Here is a 22451-nt window from a genome sequence, read left to right as displayed (position 1 = left end):
TATCTATCTATCTATCTATCTATCTATCTATCTATCTATCTATCTATCTATCTATCTATCGTTCTGTCGTTCAAACACTATCTATCTATCTATCTATCTATCTATCTATCGTTCGTTCGTTCGTTCGTTCGTTCATTCGTTCAGTCATTCTATTGTTCTATCATTCCATGCCATGCTGTCTTTAGAATCTTTTAAGAAGTCTAATCGTTTTTATCATTCTATCGTTCAAGTGTTCAATCTAATTATTGTCCTGATGTTGTAATGTCCTGGTCATTTCTGTCTATGATTTAATCTGTCCTTCTATCTATCTATCTATCTATCTATCTATCTATCTATCTATCTATCTATCTATCTATCTATCTATCTATCTATCGATCATTTTATTATTCTATCTATCATATCTGTAATTATGTCTTGATCTGTAATTATGTTTTACATTTTTCAATCTAAATTGTAAAGGCACTCACAATTCAATTCTGTCAGTCATGTATCCTGGAGGTGGAGCATGTCCTGCTTTGACAAATCATGTTAATGCTTTTGAAACAGAGTTAAGTGGAAATAGATTATTATATTCTTAATTAACCAGATACTGCATAACCAAAACATGTGTTTACAGTTAAACACCAGAAGCTCCTTTAGTTGAGGTTTGACATACTGATGAACGTCATATGATATTTGTGGGTTTTTTTGGCAGCAAAATGATGGGCAGTTCACAGGGATCCAGTTGGTGGGGATGCTGAGGGGAATTGCTGCTGGCATGAAGTACCTGTCGGAGATGAATTACGTCCACCGAGACCTGGCCGCCCGCAACATCCTGGTCAACAGCAACCTCGTGTGCAAGGTGTCGGACTTCGGCCTGTCCCGTTATCTGCAGGAAGACACCTCTGACCCCACCTACACCAGCTCACTGGTAAGACTTTTCCCAGGCACGTCAAACTCACCACCTCATTTCAACAGAAGCCAATAGGTGCCATGTTTTGCGCTGTTGCTTGAGGTAATTGAAAAGGCAGGTATTGAGCGTTTGTAATTGCTCCTCATTTCCTCAAGCTTTGGTTTTATTTTCTCATTCTTGTCTGCTTTGTCTTTTATTCCCCAAAATGTCTCAGGAAAGAAACAGTGCATTGTCTCCCTGACAGGACATGAGCGATTCCTGGAAAAACTGCATTTAAATTCTGTATGTGATTGAACACAGCCAAGTGACTAGACTTCCAATAGCCTGCCTCCAAAATGGAGCGCTCAGACTTCCAGAATTCTCTATTATGTATCATTAATAGGCATCCAGGGCATCATTAGCCCTCCTGTGCTGCGGATCTTTAATATTAATATGAAATACTATTTTCTCCTGCCTCCTTAAAGACTTTCTATTCAGAGCGCTGTGATATTTTTGGTGCCACTGATTCGCCACGTTCGTAATTATCTGGGTTTACTGATAATTCATTGTCTTGTTCCACCTTATCTGACCCTGTTATGATTTCTGTATTCAGGCTGGCTTCCAAAGCGCTGGTCGCATTGACAGTCGCACTTTTAACAGGGTCAACCGTTTCCTCCGCATTGGAGAGAAACAGCCCTGGGTCACATCCTTTATTGAACGCATTTTAAATTCACTTCAGACTTCTCATAGAAATGTCCCATGCATTGTAAGCAAACAATTTCATCTTTTACACTCGGGTGGTTCCTCGGCGCTGGTGAGCATTGATGTGAGGCAGATGATAAGAAGACGAGACGACAGACAGGGAATATTTAGCTAACGTTTTGTCTCTCTTAAAATGTGTGAAAGCTCATTAAGCCCCAAAGACAGCCGCCATTCACAAACAGGATGTCCTGCGGTGACTGTTGATTGACAGGAATATGTGGCAAAGGTGTGAACGGGGGTGTGATACTGATGTGACTTTGCTGTCTTCCTTGCTGATAGAGAGAGGATTTAATTACACCCCGGGTTTTTGCCGGGGGTTTTTTCACTTGTCAGCTTTTGATGGCCTCTGTTTACTAGTGATACTGATGTGACTTTGCTGTCTTCCTTGCTGATAGAGAGAGGATTTAATTACACCCCGGGTTTTTGCCGGGGTTTTTTTCACTTGTCAGCTTTTGATGGCCTCTGTTTACTAGTCTTACCTGTCTGTCTGTCTGTCTGTCTGTCTGTCTGTCTATCTATCTATCTATCTATCTATCTATCTATCTATCTATCTATCTATCCGTCCATCCATCCATCCATCTATCCGTCTATCCGTCTATCCATCTATCCGTCTATCTGTCTGTCTGTCTGTCTGTCTGTCTGTCTGTCTGTCCGTCCGTCCGTCCGTCCGTCCGTCCGTCCATCCATCCATCCATCCATCCATCCATCTATCCGTCTATCTGTCTATCTGTCTGTCCGTCTGTCTGTCTGTCGGTCCATGGATAGAATAATTAAAAACCCAAACAGCTCAGTCACATTCAGTTGTTCAGTCTGGACATGCAGTACAGCCAGATTACGATCTGGACTCTGAGGACGGGACATTTGTAAGTACGTCTGCCCATCCGTCTGTCTGTCACTCCGACATTTTGCCTTTTTAAATTTGTTTTCAGCTGATTTATGTTCTGTGTCTAACTTGACGATAACAATCTTGTACTAAAACACACTCAAACTCTACCCAGAGAGTTTCTCACCCGAAACTGGAGGGTTCTTGGGCTTGGAGGAGATGATACTGAGAAGGGAGTGAAATTGAAAGGGAAGAAATAAAGAAATGTCCCTCACTTTCCCAGCATGAACACAGATTTCCCTCTCGCTGTCAGCATGACAAGTGCAGTGGCTGTGTGCTGCAAATGGAAAATAAAACTATTTACACTGAGGTGGGATCTGAATGTGTGACACCCCCTCGCCCTGCCACCCTCCTCTCTGTCACTTTCTGTTTCCCTCTTCCTCTTCCTCTTCCTCTCCCATCCGAGGGATGCGATTTGGCGTGCCGGAGTGTGGAATGTGACATGCTCATTTTCTCTTTCCTCTGTTTACTCACCATTTCAATTCCTTCAGTTTTCCCTTATTTGTCTTCTCAGTATCCAGGTGTACACATTGCATCTTCTGCAATTGTGTAGTCTAGTTCAGCCAGACTTTTGCCTGTCGGCATCAAGACTGGCTCACATTATGGCTTATTCTGGCCAAGAACTGTCATTTAAACTAGTTCACATTGCCCAGCTTGGTTTGTTTGAGCAGTGCGAACTAGCCTGAGATATGAAGAGCCCATCTGACCATCATGCAGTTGTCTGGTTTTGTTGGATCAGTGTTGGCAATACTGTCATTCATGTAGCTCAAGCAGAGTCAAGCTCAAATTCCCAAGGAATACATGAAAATAAGAAATTCTTAAAGGGATAGTTAAAAATACACGAAAAATAAAAAACACTGTCATTAATTATTCACCCTAATGTCGTTACAAACCCGTAAGACTTTCGTTCATTTTTGGAATACAAATCTGAGAGCTTTCTGACCCTGCAGAGACAACAACGCAACTACCACGATCAAGGCACAGAAACATAGTAAGGAATTGTAAGGACAAGCAGAGGAATGCACAGGCATGCATCGTGGTACTCTTGTGAATGGTGGCTGACTGACCCAGAAAAGAAGTTTCAAAAAGCTTTCTTTGCGCACAAAAAGTATTCTCGTAGCTTCATAAAATTACGGTTGAACTACTGATGTCACGTGGACTATTTTAATAATGTCCTTACTACATTTCTATACCTTAACCGTGGTAGTTCCTTTGCTGTCTATGGAGGGTCAAAAAGCTCTCGGATTTCATCCTAAATATAGTAATTTTTGTTACAAAGATGAACGAAGGTCTTATGGGTTGGGAAAGATATGAGGGTGAACAACATTTTTGGGTAAAATTTAACATGCATCAACATACGGATACTGTTAAACAAAATGGATTTAAGAAATAAGCTTCCAATTTCTCACAGCATCAAGCAGGTGGGTATGAGTGTTTACAGAACATAACCCTGAGAACAATGTGAAATATTCAGGCTCACTCAGTGATATCCTGTATATTTGTTACTAAATGTCTCAAATAAAACTTTGAATATGCTTTTCAAATATTTTTGTTGACACGAACCTCCATTGGCAAACATTATGAGGCTAAAGCCAGTGGAAGAGAATGCATGACCTCACCACTATCAGATTTAGTACATGTACAGTCTGTTCACCTGCCAAATTACATCTTAGGAAGGACGAATGAGGAGAAATGCATCTGTGTGTGTGTTTGATGTAGTATGATAAATGTCAAGTGTCACAGGTAGCTAAGCCAGTATAAGCCCATCAGTTATTACATTCCCCATCTGTGTGTGTGTGTGTGTCAGTCCCCTGTGCAGTTCAGCTGAGATGAACATGTGTGCTCTTTTTATGCTTAATCTTTCCTGATCTCACAACAGTTCGCTTTGAGCAATCCTAATAGTCTACAACAGCATTTAGCTGAAAATTCTCAAGGTCAGTATCACAGAGCCAGATTAATTCTGAACGAAGGGTGATGCATGCTTTAATTTATGCCAAGCAAGAAGGTTTTTGTTAGAATTGTGGGGTAAAACTAGATCTTATATTTTTCTGAAGAAAATGCAAATTTTTTGCCCAAATTGTATGTTTTTCTGAAGAAAATGAATCGTTTTTAAAAAAAATTTTAAATTCCGTCCACTTTATCACGTGGAACAGTAATTGCACACCTCTCTTCCTTTTTTCCCCCTTTGGTAATCTTTATATCTATAGTACAAGAGGTGAGGTCAGGTTATATATGTTAACCTTAAAAGTATGTTTATATGATTTTTAATAAGTATGAATAGTAATAGTGTTGTCTGCCTTTTTTTAGTATGTAATTTGGACTGCAACATTTATCATGGTTTATTTTAGTGAATTTAAACGGTCAATTCAGTCTCAATTTCATAGGTTTATGCAACCTTGACTCTTGCCTCTCTTGTAAAATGTGAGCAGATTGGTTAGCAAGTTACTGCGGGTATCAAACAGAGAAGCGGTGTGAGCAACATTTTACCACACCGCCGTCCTCAGCTGTCATTATTTAAACATGCTATCTGACCTTTGACCTGCAGCACCATGTGACAGACTTGAAAACCTCACACAGTGGCGAACAAGCGCTCTTTCATTTAAGCACAAAGAACTCTCAAAGGAAAAGAAAGAGCATTTGAGTCAAGGAAAAAAAAAGAATACTTAACCTGGTTATGAAAGACAAGGTCATAATCTAATATTAAAAATCTTGGATGGGAAATTGGAAGGAAAGGATGATAAAGGATTAGGTGAGCGTGGTTTAATTTGCGCTGTCCCCGTCGGGCGTCTGGGCGGTGGCAGGGCGGTACGGGACCAGGAAGAGGGGGCGAAAGGTTAGCGACGCACGGTTAGCCTGCTGATATCTGAACCACCTCCCCTGACGTCTGATTTGCCTGCTGATGTCAATGCAGCACAAATTGGACTGGAATTTGAAATTAATGTAAGTGAAGGAGATATATGCAAATTAGATCTGTGAGGCCCACAGAGAAACCGAATGGCCATGGGTTATAATTTAAAAGCAGTTAGACAAGGTGATCTAGTATTCACTTTGTAGCATTATTGGTTTGTTGACATCAGTGTGGCATGGGTATCAAACTATGAGAAATCTTATATCATGTTACTCGTCTATATTTTCACATTACATTAAATTACATGTTTTTTTTAATCAGTCTGTAAGTTTCTTTATGTTTAAGTAATGTAAACTATCGACTGACAGACAGAGTCTCTTGTCTCTTTCTGTCTTTCTAATGGCGCTTTTCCACTGCATGGTACGGCTATGTACGGTTCACTTTTGGGGGGTTTTCCACTGGGTACAGTACCTGGTACCAGGTACTTTTTTTAGTACCACCTCAGTTGAGGTTCCAAGTGAACCGTACCATTACCAAAATGTGATGTGCAAACTCTGCTGATCACGGATTGGCCGGAGAGAATCATCACTACCTGCATCACTGAACTTGCGACACAAACACAACAGAACCGCTAGATTTAAATCAGCACAGCCAGCGAAGGATCGAACGCAACTGTTTTGAACAAGCGCACCTTTTTTAACAACCAAAAAGTGGCTGTTTCATTGTCTGTTGAGGAAGTACAGACGTTCCTCTCGTTGATAGCAAAGGAGCGGATCCAGCGAGCTTGATGGGGCGATGCGGAATGAAAAACTTTTTCAGGAGTCGCGGCAATAGAGGCGGCGCAACTATAACGACATGTGAATAATCCCGCCCACTCTAAAGTGGTACTGAACTGCAGTGGAAACGCAAACCGAACCGAGCCGTACCGTGCCGTGTCGTACCGTACTGAGCCGTGCCGAGCCGAGTCGTACCACGCAGTGGAAACGCACCATAATATGCACAGTTTTTCAGATCTAAATATATGCCGCTGTTGTCTTGCCTCATGCTGGCACATTTCCGATGCAGATTGTCTGTGTTTGGGACATTAAACACTACTGGTGTGTCTTTCTTCTGCAGTTGTTCAAGTATTGTTTGCTGTGAGCATGCGCCGCTCGGAGAGACAGATCTTCAGTGTTCTTTCAGACTGCAGCTCGGAAATAGTGACAGACAGTGGAGCATCAGAGAAACATATGGGTCTATTTCTATAAATGCTGAATAAATGATAAACCACATTGTGTTTGACCAGACGTTTCAGTGATTCAGCTGTTTTATTTTAAATTTTACATTTATTTATATTATTTATTTTCCCCCCATATTTTAACCTACCTTCAAACAAGCTATTATAGGTGTAAGACATTGCCACTTTAGCATTAACCATTACTAGTTCAGTTCTGTTATGTTCACACTGCATGGGTTCAATGTAAAAGTAATTGTCACTAACCTGAAGTCAGTGTTTATGTGCCCTGTCTCTGTGGTGACAGGCCTCTCGTCACAGATAGCAGTCAGTGAAGGTGACCTGTATGACACTGGTCTCTGTCGTATGTAGGTTCATTCCATCTTATATTAGAATCGATGAAGATGAAATTGAGTCTTTCAGGTCACTGAACACAAAAGTCAGGAGAAAATCCAAGCAGAAAGGATCATCAAATCCTTCATTTGTTATATATTTTTCATTTGATAAATATAATATCTTTGTTTATATTCAGAAGCATTTTATTTTCCCCGAAGTCCATTTCCTGGATAAAGTTTGTCAAGGCACCAAAGTATACTTTAACAGTTACACTTGCTTTTGTTGGTATTTTTTGCTACTGTGTCTTTAAGACATTGCAAATGACACCTATGATATCTACACATGAGAGGCCATTTGTTATTGTGCTTTTGGATGTCATAGCTCTCACTGTTGAAAAATGCCCGGTTTTGTGCCTGTCAGATTTCTGAGGTCCTAAACACAAAGCGGGCATCTAGCGTGTATTGCGTGTCAAAACCGTGATGATTTATTTTATATCTTTTATATCAAAAGAGCAGAGAAAATCTGATTTTGATGTGGTGGTGTGACCCTTTTAAGATTATTGGTCTTTATAAATCTTTGACTGATAATCCTGACTGAGGTGATGCAGAATTATTACAGGAATATTTAAAGTGATTATTGAGTTCATATACAAGGATGGTGTGCTTGTTTTGAAACCCTTTCATCTCTAAATTCTGTTTAAACCAAATGAGAAAACTCCAACAAGAAAGATCCTTCTCTCTCTTTCTTCTCTTTCATGTTTTTCTGCTTCATATTGACCCACAGAAGATGAAATGGGTTGCAAAAATATAGTGATAGATGGATAGATAAAGAAAAAAGCAGGAAGGATGTAGGGGACTAAAGAGAGAACTGTGGGTTAAAGAGGTGGAATGGAGTGATTGTAAGAGTGACGCAAACTCCCAGCAGGCATCTGTCCTTCCCTGACCACTGTTTTGTCACCAAACTTAATAAAAAATGGACAGAGAAAGAGGTCTGAGATTCTGTAATCCTGTTTTAGGTTGTTCTCCTTACATTTACTAAAATGTTTTCGTTTTCTATCTATAAGGACATTGAGCGACTGTAGTTTTGCTTTTAAAACGAGAAAGCCCCGCCCACAAGCAGTGGCATCATTCACAGTCATTTGAATCAGGTTGAAACAGTTTTCTATGAAATATTGCACAGTTTAGCTCTCGATTCAGTATTTTATTCTTTATTTGCCTCTTCTGCAACTCGCTGAAATATTTCCTGTTTATTTTTTATTCAGAAGCTTCATTAAACTGTCATTTAGAAAGTGTTAATCTGGTGGGTACTGGAATAGTCCCTAAATGTACATTAAAGAAGGGAGCAAAGTCGTTTCTAAAATCCGGAATGCGTAGAGTAAGCAACCATGTAGCAACCACATAGCAATTTGCCAAAAACAGTTTAGGACACATTGACTGCATGGAAACAGACCCTAACATCAGTGGCGATTTTAGACTTCTGGGGGCCCTACTGGGGGGGGGGTTTCACTCCGTCTCGAATCGCGCTCGCGGAACAGTGTCTCTTCCGTGGCACGGTACGCTTTCAACAAGACTGTACGACATTCACATTACATGATTTGACAGATTTTTACGTAGAAAGGGCAACAGCGCACCTCATTAAAATAAATAATGATTCATGTTTTCATAACCGCTGGACAAATTCAAAAAACGAAACTAAAATTAAATCATCTTTGAGAGCAAGGGGGCCCCCTGGTGTTTCGGGGGCCCTACGCAGCTTGCGTATTTTGCGTATAGGGAGGAACGGCTATGCCTAACATCATAGCATTGGAAATTTTGTATGGGTAAACAGCACTTACAGTACATTTTCTTTAGAAAATGTAAAAGTTTTAGTTTCATTACTGTCACTTTTTAGCCTAAAGCACACTTCTAGAATGACTATATGCTGCTCAGCTTTTCCTGTCATTTAGTTTTCATCTGGTTGACGTCAGAGGCAGGACTGAACTAATTGACATCATTAGACTGAAACATAAAGCATGTGGATCTCAAACCAGTTCTGTGTGTGTTTTGTCATTGTGTGTGTGTGCGTGTGTGTGCGTATGTGTGTGTGTGTGTGTGTGTGTGAGTTGAATCTTAAAACAAACTGCTGTCAATTTTAATCAGTGAGAGACACAAATCCAGCCTCAGGTAGACGAATTACAGACAGACACGCTCCACGGACGAGGCAAGGCCCTCCTCACAAACACACACACACATATACGCTGTTGAAAGAATAGGAAAGAGGTTTTTATGGTGTTTTGCAAAGCAAAAATAATTGAATTCAGTTGTGCTGAATTTAAAAAAATGCAAATGCAGCCCATTGTTTGCAAATATTTATAGTTGCGATGGATGTAGAGCTCAGTGAGTCGATATGTTCCCGTTGCTTATTTGTTTTGTTCAAACAGCATACTTCCCAGCCGTCCATGTGAAAGCGATATATTTCGCTATTGAATGGTTATGTGTACATGAGTCACATGGATTCTCATGTGCAAAATCAATCCATATGCAAGCATCCTATTACTTCTAACACACCAGTCTGAACTGTCATTTTTTTGTTTGTTTCCTCAGGGTGGAAAGATCCCTGTGAGATGGACCTCGCCGGAAGCCATCGCGTACAGGAAGTTCACTTCTGCTAGTGACGTCTGGAGTTACGGTATCGTCATGTGGGAGGTGATGTCTTTTGGCGAGAGGCCCTACTGGGACATGAGCAACCAAGATGTAAGTCATTTTTTATACAAAACAGAGTATGACTGTCTATTACTGGCTTTGAGTCACACTAGCCCTGAGTAAACTGAATAAAATAAAATATAAAACGACAATATATACTATTCTATAATATGCTATACTATTATATACTATATAATTTTTTATCATTATTGTTGTTAGTATTACTAAAACATTAATATAAAATAATATGTAATATAATATAATAAAGTGGGATAAAACCCACTTACAACTAAAATGAACCCATGCCGTTGTGCGCAATCATTATCTTTGGAATTATGCATATATGAAAAGTGAACCTATACAAGAGCAAAAGCTTTCCATGAGCATGTAACTTTTCAAAAGGTACAAATTTTTAACCATATATACCCTTAATGGGTGCGTTGTTACCATAAAGATACATATTAGTACCTAAATGGTACATTTTAGTAACTTTTGAAAGGGTTCCACCCCACTGACAGCTTTTGTATCTTTTTTTTCTGAGAATGTAAAGCTTTGCAGTGCATTCATGATGTATGTAAAGTGTATGATTAACTATAAAGCACCAAAAACCCTTTGGCTTTACCTCTGAATTTCATTGCCGTGAGTCTCATTTCCTGTCAATCTCTTTGGCTCTAAGGCTCACTACTTTGAGTCTTGCCGTCTCTCTGTCTGAATCTACAGTACCTGCCTCAGAGTCTTTCTGCATTCAAATCTCCCAGCATCTGTCTTTCAGAGCAGACAATTTTTTGTGAATATAGCAGACTCATTGATTCTAGGCTCTCTGGGGATTTTTGGAAAATCCTGCCAATGAAAACATAAATTCCCCAATCCTTTTAGCATCCAGTTAACACATCAGAGATGCAGAACGAACCCTGAGGAACTTGTGACTGTAATGACTGCCGAACTCACAACTGTAAAAAACGATTTGAGCATTCAGTGATTCAGTACATTCAAATCAAAGCAAATAAATTAAAGAAATTAATTACTTTCTACTTTGTACATTCTCTGTGCGTACTTTCTTTTTTTCAAAGATTGTCTCCGTTTCTCAAAAGAGGTGTTGTTTGTCTTGCTTGACCGACTTAATTTCTTATGTTGCATTTGAAAATTCTGTTGTTAAATATTCATGAAAACCATCTTATGAAGGACTCATACTGTAAAGCTGTCTGATTCTGGTTTGCAAAATGTTTAACATCTTGTGACATGCACCAAAAACAAAACAACAGAGCTCCCATGTTATTCACTCTGACATAGAAGAAGTGCTAAAGGTAAAGTAGTGGATAAGTTGAATAATGTTTATTCGGCCTAGAGTTTTTAATGATCATCCAGTCCCAAATTACCAAAAATAAAAGATCATATCCGCATAATGAAACAGCAGGACATCTGCAGCACTGAGTGCCCACATCTCACCACGGTCCTGTGGAATCAGTTTAGGAGAAAAACGGCCGGCATGGAGGGAGCAGAGAGTATTGATCCTCAAATATTTAAACTCATGTTTGTGCGAAGCAAAGATCTCTAGATTGGTATGCAGAGGCTAGACAGTGTATTTGTTTGTTCATTTGATGTTTACTTGTGTCCGAGAGAATCAGAGAGAGAGGAATATGGGAAGAGTCCAGTGTTTGAGGAGGGTAGAACAACAGATCACGTTTAAAGATTAATGCTGTGGGTTGTTTGTTTATGTTGCAATGTCTATGCAACAAAACTGATATATGTGGCAATTTATGTGTGATAAAACAATATTGTGTGCTTTTAGATCTTTTTTTTAATGGTTTTATTTATTTCTTGTTACTGAAGCACTCAAAGCCAGTTTCTCACAACGCATTTGAATTCTATAAAAGATTCATTTAGTTTTGACCACTTATTTATTCAGATTTGTTCATGCAAATAATTTGTTCACTGATTTGTCCAGTGACCCTTTCTGAGTGAATCTTTTAGTTAGTAATCATTTATTACTTATGATTGATTTATTTTGTGTTTTATCCATAACATTTGCATGTCGAGGTGGTACCCTTTCAAAGGGTGCTAAGTTGTACACTTTAGGTTATAATATGTACTTTTAAAGTACTAATATGTACCATTTAGTGGTAAATAAGGTACAAAGATGATATATTTGATATCTAAGGGGACGTCCCATTGACAGTTTTGTACCTTTTTTCCACTAAAAGACTCAAGAATATGTTTAAGAGTCCGATACTTCCTCCAGAAATGACAACAAAGCAATTAATAACAATAATATCTGTCTGTGTGTGTAGGTGATCAATGCTATAGAGCAGGATTACAGGCTGCCGCCCCCCATGGACTGTCCCACTGCTCTCCACCAGCTGATGCTTGACTGCTGGCAGAAAGATCGGAACGCTCGGCCGCGCTTCACGGATATCGTCAATACGCTCGACAAACTCATCCGCAACCCCACCAGCCTTAAAGCAGTCGCCAGTATACCCACTATGTGAGTCAAACCAGCTCATTATACACACATTTTGTTTTTTACTATGGTGGAAACCTTTATTTATGCTAATAAAGCTTTTTTAAAGAGATTCATATTTTTATATCAAGGACTTTTACATTGTTACAAAATATTTCTTTGTACTGTTGTTCTTTTGAACTTTCTGTTCATCAAAGAATCCTGAAAAAAAAATTATCTTGGTTAACACAACAATATTAAGCAAGGCAAGCTGTGAGTAAAAAAGTAAAATAATCACAAAAATAAAACAAGGAATTAAAAAACTTTGAAAATGATTTAAAAATTGATTTAAAATGAATTTAAGACAGTTAAAAATAGAAAATGATTATACATAAAATACAGTGCAATCATTTCGGGTTGCATAAAATACAGTGCAATCAGTTCGGACATCGCACAGTGCTCATTCAATAAATGCACAGCTAAACAGATGAGTTTTGAGTCTAGATTTAAATGTGACTAATGTTTTAGCACATCTGATCTCTTCTGGAAGCTGATTCCAACTGCGCGCGGCAAAATAGCTAAAAGCGATTCCCCTTGTTTTGTGTGAACCCTTGGTATTTCTAACTGACTTGACCCTAATGATCTGAGTGGTCTGTTAGGTTTATATTCAGTGAGCCTATCTGCAATGTATTTAGGTCCTAGGCCATTGAGTGATTTATAAACGAGTAAAAATACTTTAAGCAGCATAACTGTTTTCAACATTGACAACAATACAAAATGTTTCTTGAGCAGCAAATCAGCTTATTAGAATGATTTCTGAAGGATCATGTGACACTGAAGACTTCAGTAATGATGCTGAAAATTCAGCTTTGCCATCACAGAGATAAATGATATTTTACAATATATGAAAAAAGTCACAAACCCTAAACATTTAGCGTGTTTTCGTATTAAACTAGACATTTTTAGTCCACTTATGAAGCCGTTTTCTTTCTGGGAAAAACGAGTTTGGTGGTCCCTACAAAGACAGTAACCTTGACACCCAAGGTTTAGTGCATTTCACTCTCTGTTTCTCTCTCTTCCTCCAGTCCGTCCCAGCCATTGTTGGACAGGTCCATCCCAGACTTCACCACCTTTAGTTCTGTAGAAGACTGGCTGGCCGCCGTCAAGATGTCTCAGTACAGAGACAACTTCCTCAACTCTGGCTTCACATCCCTACAGCTGGTCACCCAGATGACTTCAGAGTGAGTGTGAACTCTTAAGTGTCTTTTCTAAATAATTTCTACAACTTCTCAACATTGGGGTTTCATTATTGTCAATAAAGTTATTTCAAAAGGCCGTACTCGCATTAGATGGTTAAGTTGGTCTGCCAGTCCAAGCCATTTTGGAATGTCGTTCTATCCAGGCTGACCCAACATTATCTATCAGGTCAAACTTGGCCCCAGAAGCTGATTAATCAATTAATAAACAACCTAAATTACCATTGAGTTTCTAAATAAGCTGGTCGTCCAACTCATAAACCACCCAAACCAGCTTGGAACCGTCTAAAGCAGTGCTTCCCAAACCTGTCCTGCAGGCCCACCTGCCCTGCACCTTTTGTATGTCTCCCTTATCTAACACACCTGATTCCACTCATCAGCTCGTTAGTAGAGACTGCAATAACTAAATTGGGTGTGTCTGATTAGGGAGACATACAAAATGTGCAGGGCAGGGGGTCCTCCAGGACAGGTTTGGGAACCACTGGTCTAAAGCATTGTTTATAACTAAGTTGGAAAAACCAGGCTAGTTTAAGGTAGTTAAACTAGTTATACATTCTGAAGTGTTCTGAAATGTGGATATCTAGCTCCTCATCAGCTTAGTCAAGATGGTCCACCAGCTCTAACCAGTTTGACTGACATGGTGAATTTGACCCCATCATCTAGTCAACCTCCTAAACCAGCTTGGACCAGCTGATGATCAGTCTCACAGTGTCTAAGGTTCTCCTAATTGTTAGGCTTTTATCATTGTTGCTAAAGCTTTATGCTGCTGGTAGAACCAGGCTTGAGCTAGTTAAACTGGGCAACCATTCGAAAGTGTTTTAGAATATGGTTAGCAAGCTCATCACCAACTTGGTCCACCAGTTCTAACCAGGTTGACCGACATGGTCAGATTGGCCCTAATATCTAGTCATACAACTAGTCAACATCCTAAACCAGTGTGAACCAGCTAATGGCCAGTCTAACCATTTCTAAAGTTCTATTTATTAGATTTCTTAGGCTTTAATCATTAGTCAGCCAAGATGGCCTACCAGCTCTAAATTGGTTGAACTAGCCCCATCAACAGGTCATACAACTATTCAACCACCCAACTAAAACCTTATTTCCCAAAATTGTGACTTTTGACCTCATATTTGCAACTTTATTTCCTATTTTAAACTTCATTTTAATTTCCTGCGTATTTTTTTACTCTGAGTTGGAAACAGGCTTTCATAGATCACACTGTTAACAACATCTGTTTCAAAAATCATTATGTTTGCAACAATTATGCGTCTTATTCAGCCGTCCTGTCATATTATTGGTTTATTTCAGATGATGTCTAATGCTTGGTGAGTTAGTTTGTTGTGTCGGTGTGAAGGGTGATTAAAGCTGGTTTCAGATTTCCAGACAGTCATTGATCACTGAATGCCAGGTGGCCAGATATCTCAGCAAACTTGTTTAATATCGATTTATGAACCATACACATACAGTAGGATGTTTGGGAACCACTGGTCTAAAGCATTGTTTATAACTAAGTTGGAAAAACCAGGCTAGTTTAAGGTAGTTAAACTAGTTATACATTCTGAAGTGTTCTGAAATGTGGATATCTAGCTCCTCATCAGCTTAGTCAAGATGGTCCACCAACTCTAACCAGTTTGACTGACATGGTGAATTTGACCCCATCATCTAGTCAACCTCCTAAACCAGCTTGGACCAGCTGATGATCAGTCTCACAGTGTCTAAGGTTCTTCTAATTGTTAGGCTTTTATCATTGTTACTAAAGCTTTATGCTGCTGGTAGAACCAGGCTTGAGCTAGTTAAACTGGGCAACCATTCGAAAGTGTTTTAGAATATGGTTAGCAAGCTCATCACCAACTTGGTCCACCAGTTCTAACCAGGTTGACCGACATGGTCAGATTGGCCCTAATATCTAGTCATACAACTAGTCAACATCCTAAACCAGTGTGAACCAGCTAATGGCCAGTCTAACCATTTCTAAAGTTCTATTTATTAGATTTCTTAGGCTTTAATCATTAGTCAGCCAAGATGGCCTACCAGCTCTAAATTGGTTGAACTAGCCCCATCAACAGGTCATACAACTATTCAACCACCCAACTAAAACCTTATTTCCCAAAATTGTGACTTTTGACCTCATATTTGCAACTTTATTTCCTATTTTAAACTTTTACTCTGAGTTGGAAACAGGCTTTCATAGATCACACTGTTAACAACATCTGTTTCAAAAATCATTATGTTTGCAACAATTATGCGTCTTATTCAGCTGTCCTGTCATATTATTGGTTTATTTCAGATGATGTCTAATGCTTGGTGAGTTAGTTTGTTGTGTCGGTGTGAAGGGTGATTAAAGCTGGTTTCAGATTTCCAGACAGTCATTGATCACTGAATGCCAGGTGGCCAGATATCTCAGCAAACTTGTTTAATATCGATTTATGAACCATACACATACAGTAGGATTAGCATGAATCGCTAAGGTATGTGTGCATGTGTTTTGACTTGAGTCGCTATCGAGCGAACAGGTGTGTATGTTGTTGATGATGTTTAAAACACGTCTCCTGGTGTTTTGTTCGTGCCGGGAAGCGTACTGTGAAGTGTAGCGTCTCTGACGCTCTGATTAATGCAGCCGCAGCTCACAGAGAGGGTCTGCGCTTAATTAGCAACATAAGTATGAGCCCACGCATAAACAGGAAGTTAAATGCAAGCAGCTTTCATGTGTTAATGTTGTTTGCTCTCACATCTATAAACCTGTAGGGGCTCTGAGCTGTTCCCCTCTCTCTCTCTCTCTCTCTCTCTCTCTCTGTGTTGTTTGAATGGTTCGTATATTGATAGTGCAGGTTGTTCTCATTCATAATAAAGGCTCCTCTCGGAGGATAGCGGAGTAAATTGAGCGTTTATTCAGAGTTGCTCTTTTGTCTTTGTAATTTAAAGGAGGCAATGAAACAGTCACCTAAAATCACACACTGTAGCAGACATGTCTTGATCTTACTTGGCCTTTTGATGTGCTGACCGTTAATCTAATAACAGGAAGTGCTTGTCGAGTGTTGCTCAGGGAGAGAAGGGTTTCCTGTACCATCTGGCAAAATGCTTGTAGTGGATTTTAGTTTTTACTACTGTTAGAATAAAAAAAATAAACCATGTTTGTTAGTATGGATTACAATGATGGACATTGACAACAGGCAGATGTGTAATAGCAAGGTGATCAACCTTATTTTTATTATTATGGTCACACTTTATTTTAAGGTCCAGTTCTCGCTATTAACAAACCATTAACTATGACTTTTGTCTCAAACTCCTAATTTGCTGCTTATTAACAGTTAGTAAGGTAGATGTTAAGTTTAGGTATTGGGTAGGATTAGGGATGTAGAATATGGTCATGCAGAATATGTGATTTATAAGTACTAATAAACAGCCAATATGTTAATAATAGGCATGCTAATAAGCAACTAATTAATAAGTTAATAGTGGAAATTGGTCCATATAAAGTGTTACCTTAACAGTTAGAGGGCAGTAAATTTTAAAGTTTAATATATTAATGTTTTATATATTATATACTATATATTAAGGTTTATGTTTTGTTTTTATATCATTTTTATATTTTATTTTTTATAATTTTTATATTTTTGTGAATTGTTACATTTTTGTTTAATTTATATTATATTACTGTTCGTATTATACTTTGTGAATTGCTCATTATTAATTCATATTTGTTTATAATACATTATTTATGTTCATTTATATTTGAAATGTGTTAGTAAGTGTTAGATGCATGTAAATGTAGCCTGAACATCATACATTGTGCAATGATAACAGCAGCTCCTTTAACTTGGAAAAATACTGTTGAATTGGTAAAGAGTGATGCAAATGTTCATTATAGAGCTATTTAGTGTTACTTTGGAGGTATTTGTCACAGTTGTGTACTGCATTTGAATGTGTGTCCAGTATTAACTGTAGTTTTTCTTGCGTTCGCAGGGACCTGTTGAGGATAGGTGTGACTCTAGCCGGCCATCAGAAGAAAATCCTCAACAGCATTCAGTCCATGCACCTGCAGATGTCCCAGTGCCAGACAGGCACAGCGCTGGCATGACTACAGGGGGCGCCGGACGACGGGCCGGGCAACTTGCGGAAGAATTACCAGCGGGTGAGCCCAATCCCATCGGAGCGCGCCAGAATAGAGACTATCATCCTGATCTGATAACGTGTTTCAGGAGAGGAACCATTATCCCATATCCAACAGACCAGATCGGAACAGGACCGCCGGGACTCACAGGGCATCTGTTAACCTCTTCAGTCTACATTTACAGGGAAAACCGAAGAAGCGGATTCTTTTTGTCCTCTTCTCATCATTAATTACCTTTACGATGCTTATCCAGAAATCACAGTGACTGCTCAGATTCCGAGACGTCTTGCATCGTTTTCTACAAGGTTCTTTCGTTCTTCTTTTTCCCCGTTTTTTTTCCCCACTATAAACCTTCTATCCTCACTGCTTCCCACTTACACTACCTGTCGATTTCGATATGGCTGACGTTGCCAAAGGACATCCTGTATGCCTGCGTCCCATCCCTAGGTCATACGAGCGTAAATTATGTATATCTTTAAATAAATACGAGTTTATCTTCAGAGTAAACCTTCATATTGAAGGTGAAGTGTAACGGACCTGTATGTAAATACCCTCTTCTTCCGCTTGCATTTTTGGCAATGTTGCGTGTTGGACAAGAACCGCCGATTCTGCAGGACACGAACTCACTTACGTCAGCGCGACGCCACGAGAACAATCTGGGATGAACTCTGACTCTGTCGATGTTGTGTAAATATCAGTTAGTTGTGTATAAACTAGCGTTAAAAAGATATACTTTAGGTGAAAAAAGCTACGCATTCAGGCCACTAAACAGTGTTTATTGTAGGTGTTTCCACGCTGATGAGCACTTACGTGTACAGCTTTTCTTTCTTCCACCTCTTCTTCTACTTCTTCTAGTTGTTCTTGTTAGTTTCGTGTCAGAGTGTTTGAATGCGTCGACTAGCGTTGGGAAGGTGCATCGTCACCGCCTAAACTAGCTAATACACTTAAATGTAGTTCCACTGTTAATAAGCTGTACTAATGTTGGTCTTACAGGGTCTTTAAAACTAACGCTAATCTGTTTCCAAGCATGTGTTTACATGATAAGCCAACAGAAAGGTTGCAGGCAGGAAACGAAGAGACTCGCGAAACCGCTGCCCTTCACCACTTTTATCAGGCCGAGTCACTCTCTCGGCTCCAGATGCTTCTCGATGACATTGCTAAATGCGGTACATGTTCTTTCATGTCATCAGCTCTCCATTTATTTGTGTGTGTGTCTGGACTGAACATCTGTGTGACCCCTTATGAACAGATGCCTAACGCCACCCCATTGAGCACATTCTACTTAAGCAGTCAGTTAAGCACTGTGTAACGCACAAACACACACACACACACACACATATTCTGTTGATGGCTTTGGGCTGTTCCTTTTTGGTTGCCTTGGAGAAATAGCATCAACTGAATGCTAATAATAATAATAATTAAAGATTATTATTATTAAAGGTAACACTATACATTAAGGTCCAAGTTATCAATATTATATTCATGCGTTATATATAACATTTAACAATACTTTTTAAACCATTTTTTAATCTAGATTAATGTTAAAGTCTAAAACTACTAAAACATTCAGGTTGTATTAATGAACATGAACATATTACATTAATCTAGATTAGTAGATGCCATAAAAAAATGCTAATTGTTCATATGCATGAACTTGTTAATGAAGTTAACTTTATTAAGTGTTACAAATAACATTATTATTTTATTTATTTTATTAATGTAGTACCATTCATAGCTAAAATGTAGCTAAAAATTGCCTACAAATAATACAATATCATTTTATTTTTAAAAAATTGAACAACTAGAAGTGAAAAATAATAAATAAATCAAAAGTGAATTTAAATGTTAAAAAAATATATGTAATTACTTAAAGAGACCTAAAATACTCAAACGCCAACTTAAAAGTAAAAATAATAAAACTATGAATGATTGGGAGCTTGCCTAATCTTTGTGTGCTGCAAATGTTGGCTTTTATGATAAAATCACTTGCAGCATTCCTCATTACAAGTGTTGTAAATGAATACATATAAAAGTAATTGTTAAAATGTTCCAGCTTTTGGGGTCATAATGGCTAAAAGCAGCTCCACAGGATCTCATAAGGTTTAACATTAAAGGACCCCAATGTAAGATTTCAAACATAATGGTTTGTAGAGGTTAGCAGCTGTACCATTCATTTGCCTGATGTGAATGTGTGTGTGTAATGAATAAGCTGCTACATTGCCTGTAAGTTAATGAGACTCATGGTTTATGGTTATTCTCTGCGAGCAACATGCAACACACACACAATCATCACACAGATATACCCAAGGTTTTGCACCTAATTGGCTACAATGAATTTCACCATGGCAACCAAAGAGCGTATTGGCTCTTTGTTGAGGATGACACACTTTTACAGCTTCTGCCAAGAGGCATATTCATTTTATGCACACACACACACCTCAGCTGTATTACATTAAAGAAAGTGAATCTGTTCCTCCATACGACGGTAGTAGAGATAATGTCTGGCTCTATAAAAGCATTAGCGCGAGATGAAGACATCTTCCTTTCTGCCTCTGTGTAAAGGCAGCTCAATTAATGATCACAAAGTATCGTCCCCATGGCCCGCGTCCAGCTCGTTCACGGCAGGGCGTAACCAAGCTGTCCGGTGTCCTGCCGTATGGCCCAGCTGAAAAATGGCTGACTTGCGCTCAAAGCCGTAGATACGCTGGGGAGGGCGGAGCATGCTGGGATACCTGCGGGTACAGCACACAAACTGAGGAGAGTGATGAATGAGCTGAAGCAAATCAGCGAATGAAAGAGAAAACAAGAGCGAGAGACGGCAGAGAGTGCAGGATTGAGAAAGAAATTAAGAGAAATGGAGAATGAAGAAAAAAAGAAAGACATTAGAGATTAGAGTATTAAGTCAGCATGAAATTAAAAATTGACCCTATTTTCTTTCTAACGACATGATTCTTTCAACTTCTCCCCTCCAACCACACAAGTTATTCTCTATTCTTTTCACAGTACAATCATGGTGGTTAAAATTAAGTCACATCATCATATTGTTTCACTTATAATTACTGCATATTGAAGTGCAATGGGTTGCAAATGCATATGGCATTTCATGTTGACTTCCAGGTGTGTGTTGTTGAGAGAGGGCTTACAGTTTAACAGTGGTTGACCAATATGGGTTTTGGAAAATGGAAAATGCCAATATCTAGAACAGGGTAGTGTTTTTTATTTTTTTTTTACTGATAATATGTATTATTCATCATAACTTAAAGGCTTATTTAACATCTTAAAAAAATAGATATTGGCATCTCCCCAATATATACAACAGTTCAAAAGTTTGGGGTTGCTAAGATATATATGTATATTTTTGAAGAAATTAATACTGTTATTCAGCAAGGATGCATTTAAATGACCGAAAGTGACAGTAAAGACTAGTTTATGGTTAAGACTAGCAGGATATATATAGCCGTGGCCAAAAGTTTTGAGAATGACGCAAAATTAATTTTCACAAAGTCTGCTGCTACAGTGTTTTTAAATCTTTTTGTCAGATGTTACTATGGTATACTGGTATATTTCATAAGTGTCAAAGGCTTTTATTGACGATTACAATAAGTTTATGCAAAGACTCAGTATTTGCAGTGTTGACCCTTCTTTTTAAAGACCTCTGCAATTCCCCCTGGCATGCTGTCAATCAACTTCTGGGCCACGTCCTGACTGATGGCAGCCCATTCTTGCATAATCGATGCTTGGAGTTTGTCAGAATTTGTAGGTTTTTGTTTGTCCACCCACCTCTTGAGGATTGACCACAAGTTCTCAATGGGATTAAGGTATGGGGAGTTTCCTGGCCATGGACCCAAAATGTTGATGTTTTGTTCCCCAAGCCACTTAGTTATCATTTTTGCCTTATGGCAAGGTGCTCCAGCATGCTGGAAAAGGCATTGTTCATCACCAAACTGTTCTTAGATGGTTGGGAGAAGTTGCTCTCGGAGGATGTTTTTGTACCATTCTTTATTCATGGCTGTGTTCTTAGGCAAAATTGTGAGTGAGCAACCCCACACATGAACGGTCTCAGGATGCTTTACGGTTGCCATGACACAGGACTGATGGTAGCGCTCACCTTTTGTTCTCCGGACAAGCTTTATTCCAGATGCCCCAACCAATCAGAAAAGGGATTCATCAGAGAAAATGACTTTGCCCCAGTCCTCAACAGTCCAATCCCTGTACCTTTTGGTGAATTTCAGTCTGTCCCTGATGTTTTTCCTGGAGAGAAGTGGGTTCTTTGCTGCCCTTCTTGACACCAGGCCATCCTCCAAAAGTCTTGGCCTCACTGTGCGTGCAGATGCACTCACACCTGCCTGCTGCCATTCCTGAGCAAGCTCTGCACTGGTGGTGCTCCGATCCCACAGCTGAATCAACTTTAGAAGATGGTCCTGGCACTTGCTGGACTTTCTTGGGTGCCCTGAAGCCTTCTGCACAGCAATTGAACCTCTCCTCTTGAAGTTGTTGATGATCCGATAAATGATTGATTTAGGTGCAATCTTACTAGCAGCATTATCCTTGCCTGTGAATCCCTTTTTTTGCAAAGCAATGCTAACTGCACATGTTTCCTTGCAGGTAACCATGGTTAACAGAGGAAGAACAATGATTTCAAGCACCACCCTCCTTTTAAAGCATCCAGTCTGTTATTCTAACTCAATCAGCATGGCAGAGTGATCTCTAGCCTTGTCCTCATCAACACTCTCACCTGTGTTAATGAGAGAATTACTGAAATGTCAGCTGGTCCTTTTGTGGCAGGACTGAAATGCAGTGGAAATGTTTTTTGGGATTAAGCTCATTTTCATGGCGAAGAGGGACTTTGCAATTAAGTGCAATTCATCTGATAACTCTTCATAGCATTCTGGAGTATATGCAAATTGCCATCATAAAAACTGAGGCAGCAGACTTTGTGAAAATTAATATTTCTGTCACTCTCAAAACTTTTGTCCACGGCTGTATATATATATATATATATATATATATATATATATATATATATATATATATATATATATATATATATTTT

The 22451-nt window shown here is 39.0% G+C and overlaps 1 protein-coding gene across 1 annotated transcript in view; it reads left to right on the top strand.

The window, feature by feature from the left end:
* The window catches only part of LOC107600086 (ephrin type-B receptor 1-like), a 75271-nt gene extending 55108 nt beyond the window's left edge, over window positions 1–20163 (top strand). The window contains exons 8-12 of the mRNA XM_016291876.1: window positions 695–910; window positions 9496–9645; window positions 11883–12076; window positions 13117–13272; window positions 17251–20163. Of these exons, the coding sequence (XP_016147362.1) occupies window positions 695–910; window positions 9496–9645; window positions 11883–12076; window positions 13117–13272; window positions 17251–17365 (831 nt within the window). The 3' untranslated portion in view covers window positions 17366–20163. The remainder of the gene's footprint in view (window positions 1–694; window positions 911–9495; window positions 9646–11882; window positions 12077–13116; window positions 13273–17250) is intronic.
* The last annotated feature ends 2288 nt before the right edge of the window (window positions 20164–22451 follow it).

The sequence above is a fragment of the Sinocyclocheilus grahami genome, unplaced genomic scaffold (assembly GCF_001515645.1).
Source record: "Sinocyclocheilus grahami isolate Dianchi unplaced genomic scaffold, SAMN03320097.WGS_v1.1 scaffold277.1, whole genome shotgun sequence".
Classification (NCBI taxonomy): domain Eukaryota; kingdom Metazoa; phylum Chordata; class Actinopteri; order Cypriniformes; family Cyprinidae; genus Sinocyclocheilus; species Sinocyclocheilus grahami.
The sequence above is the reverse complement of the archived record's forward strand: the minus strand, read 5'-3'. Positions and strand labels throughout refer to the sequence as shown.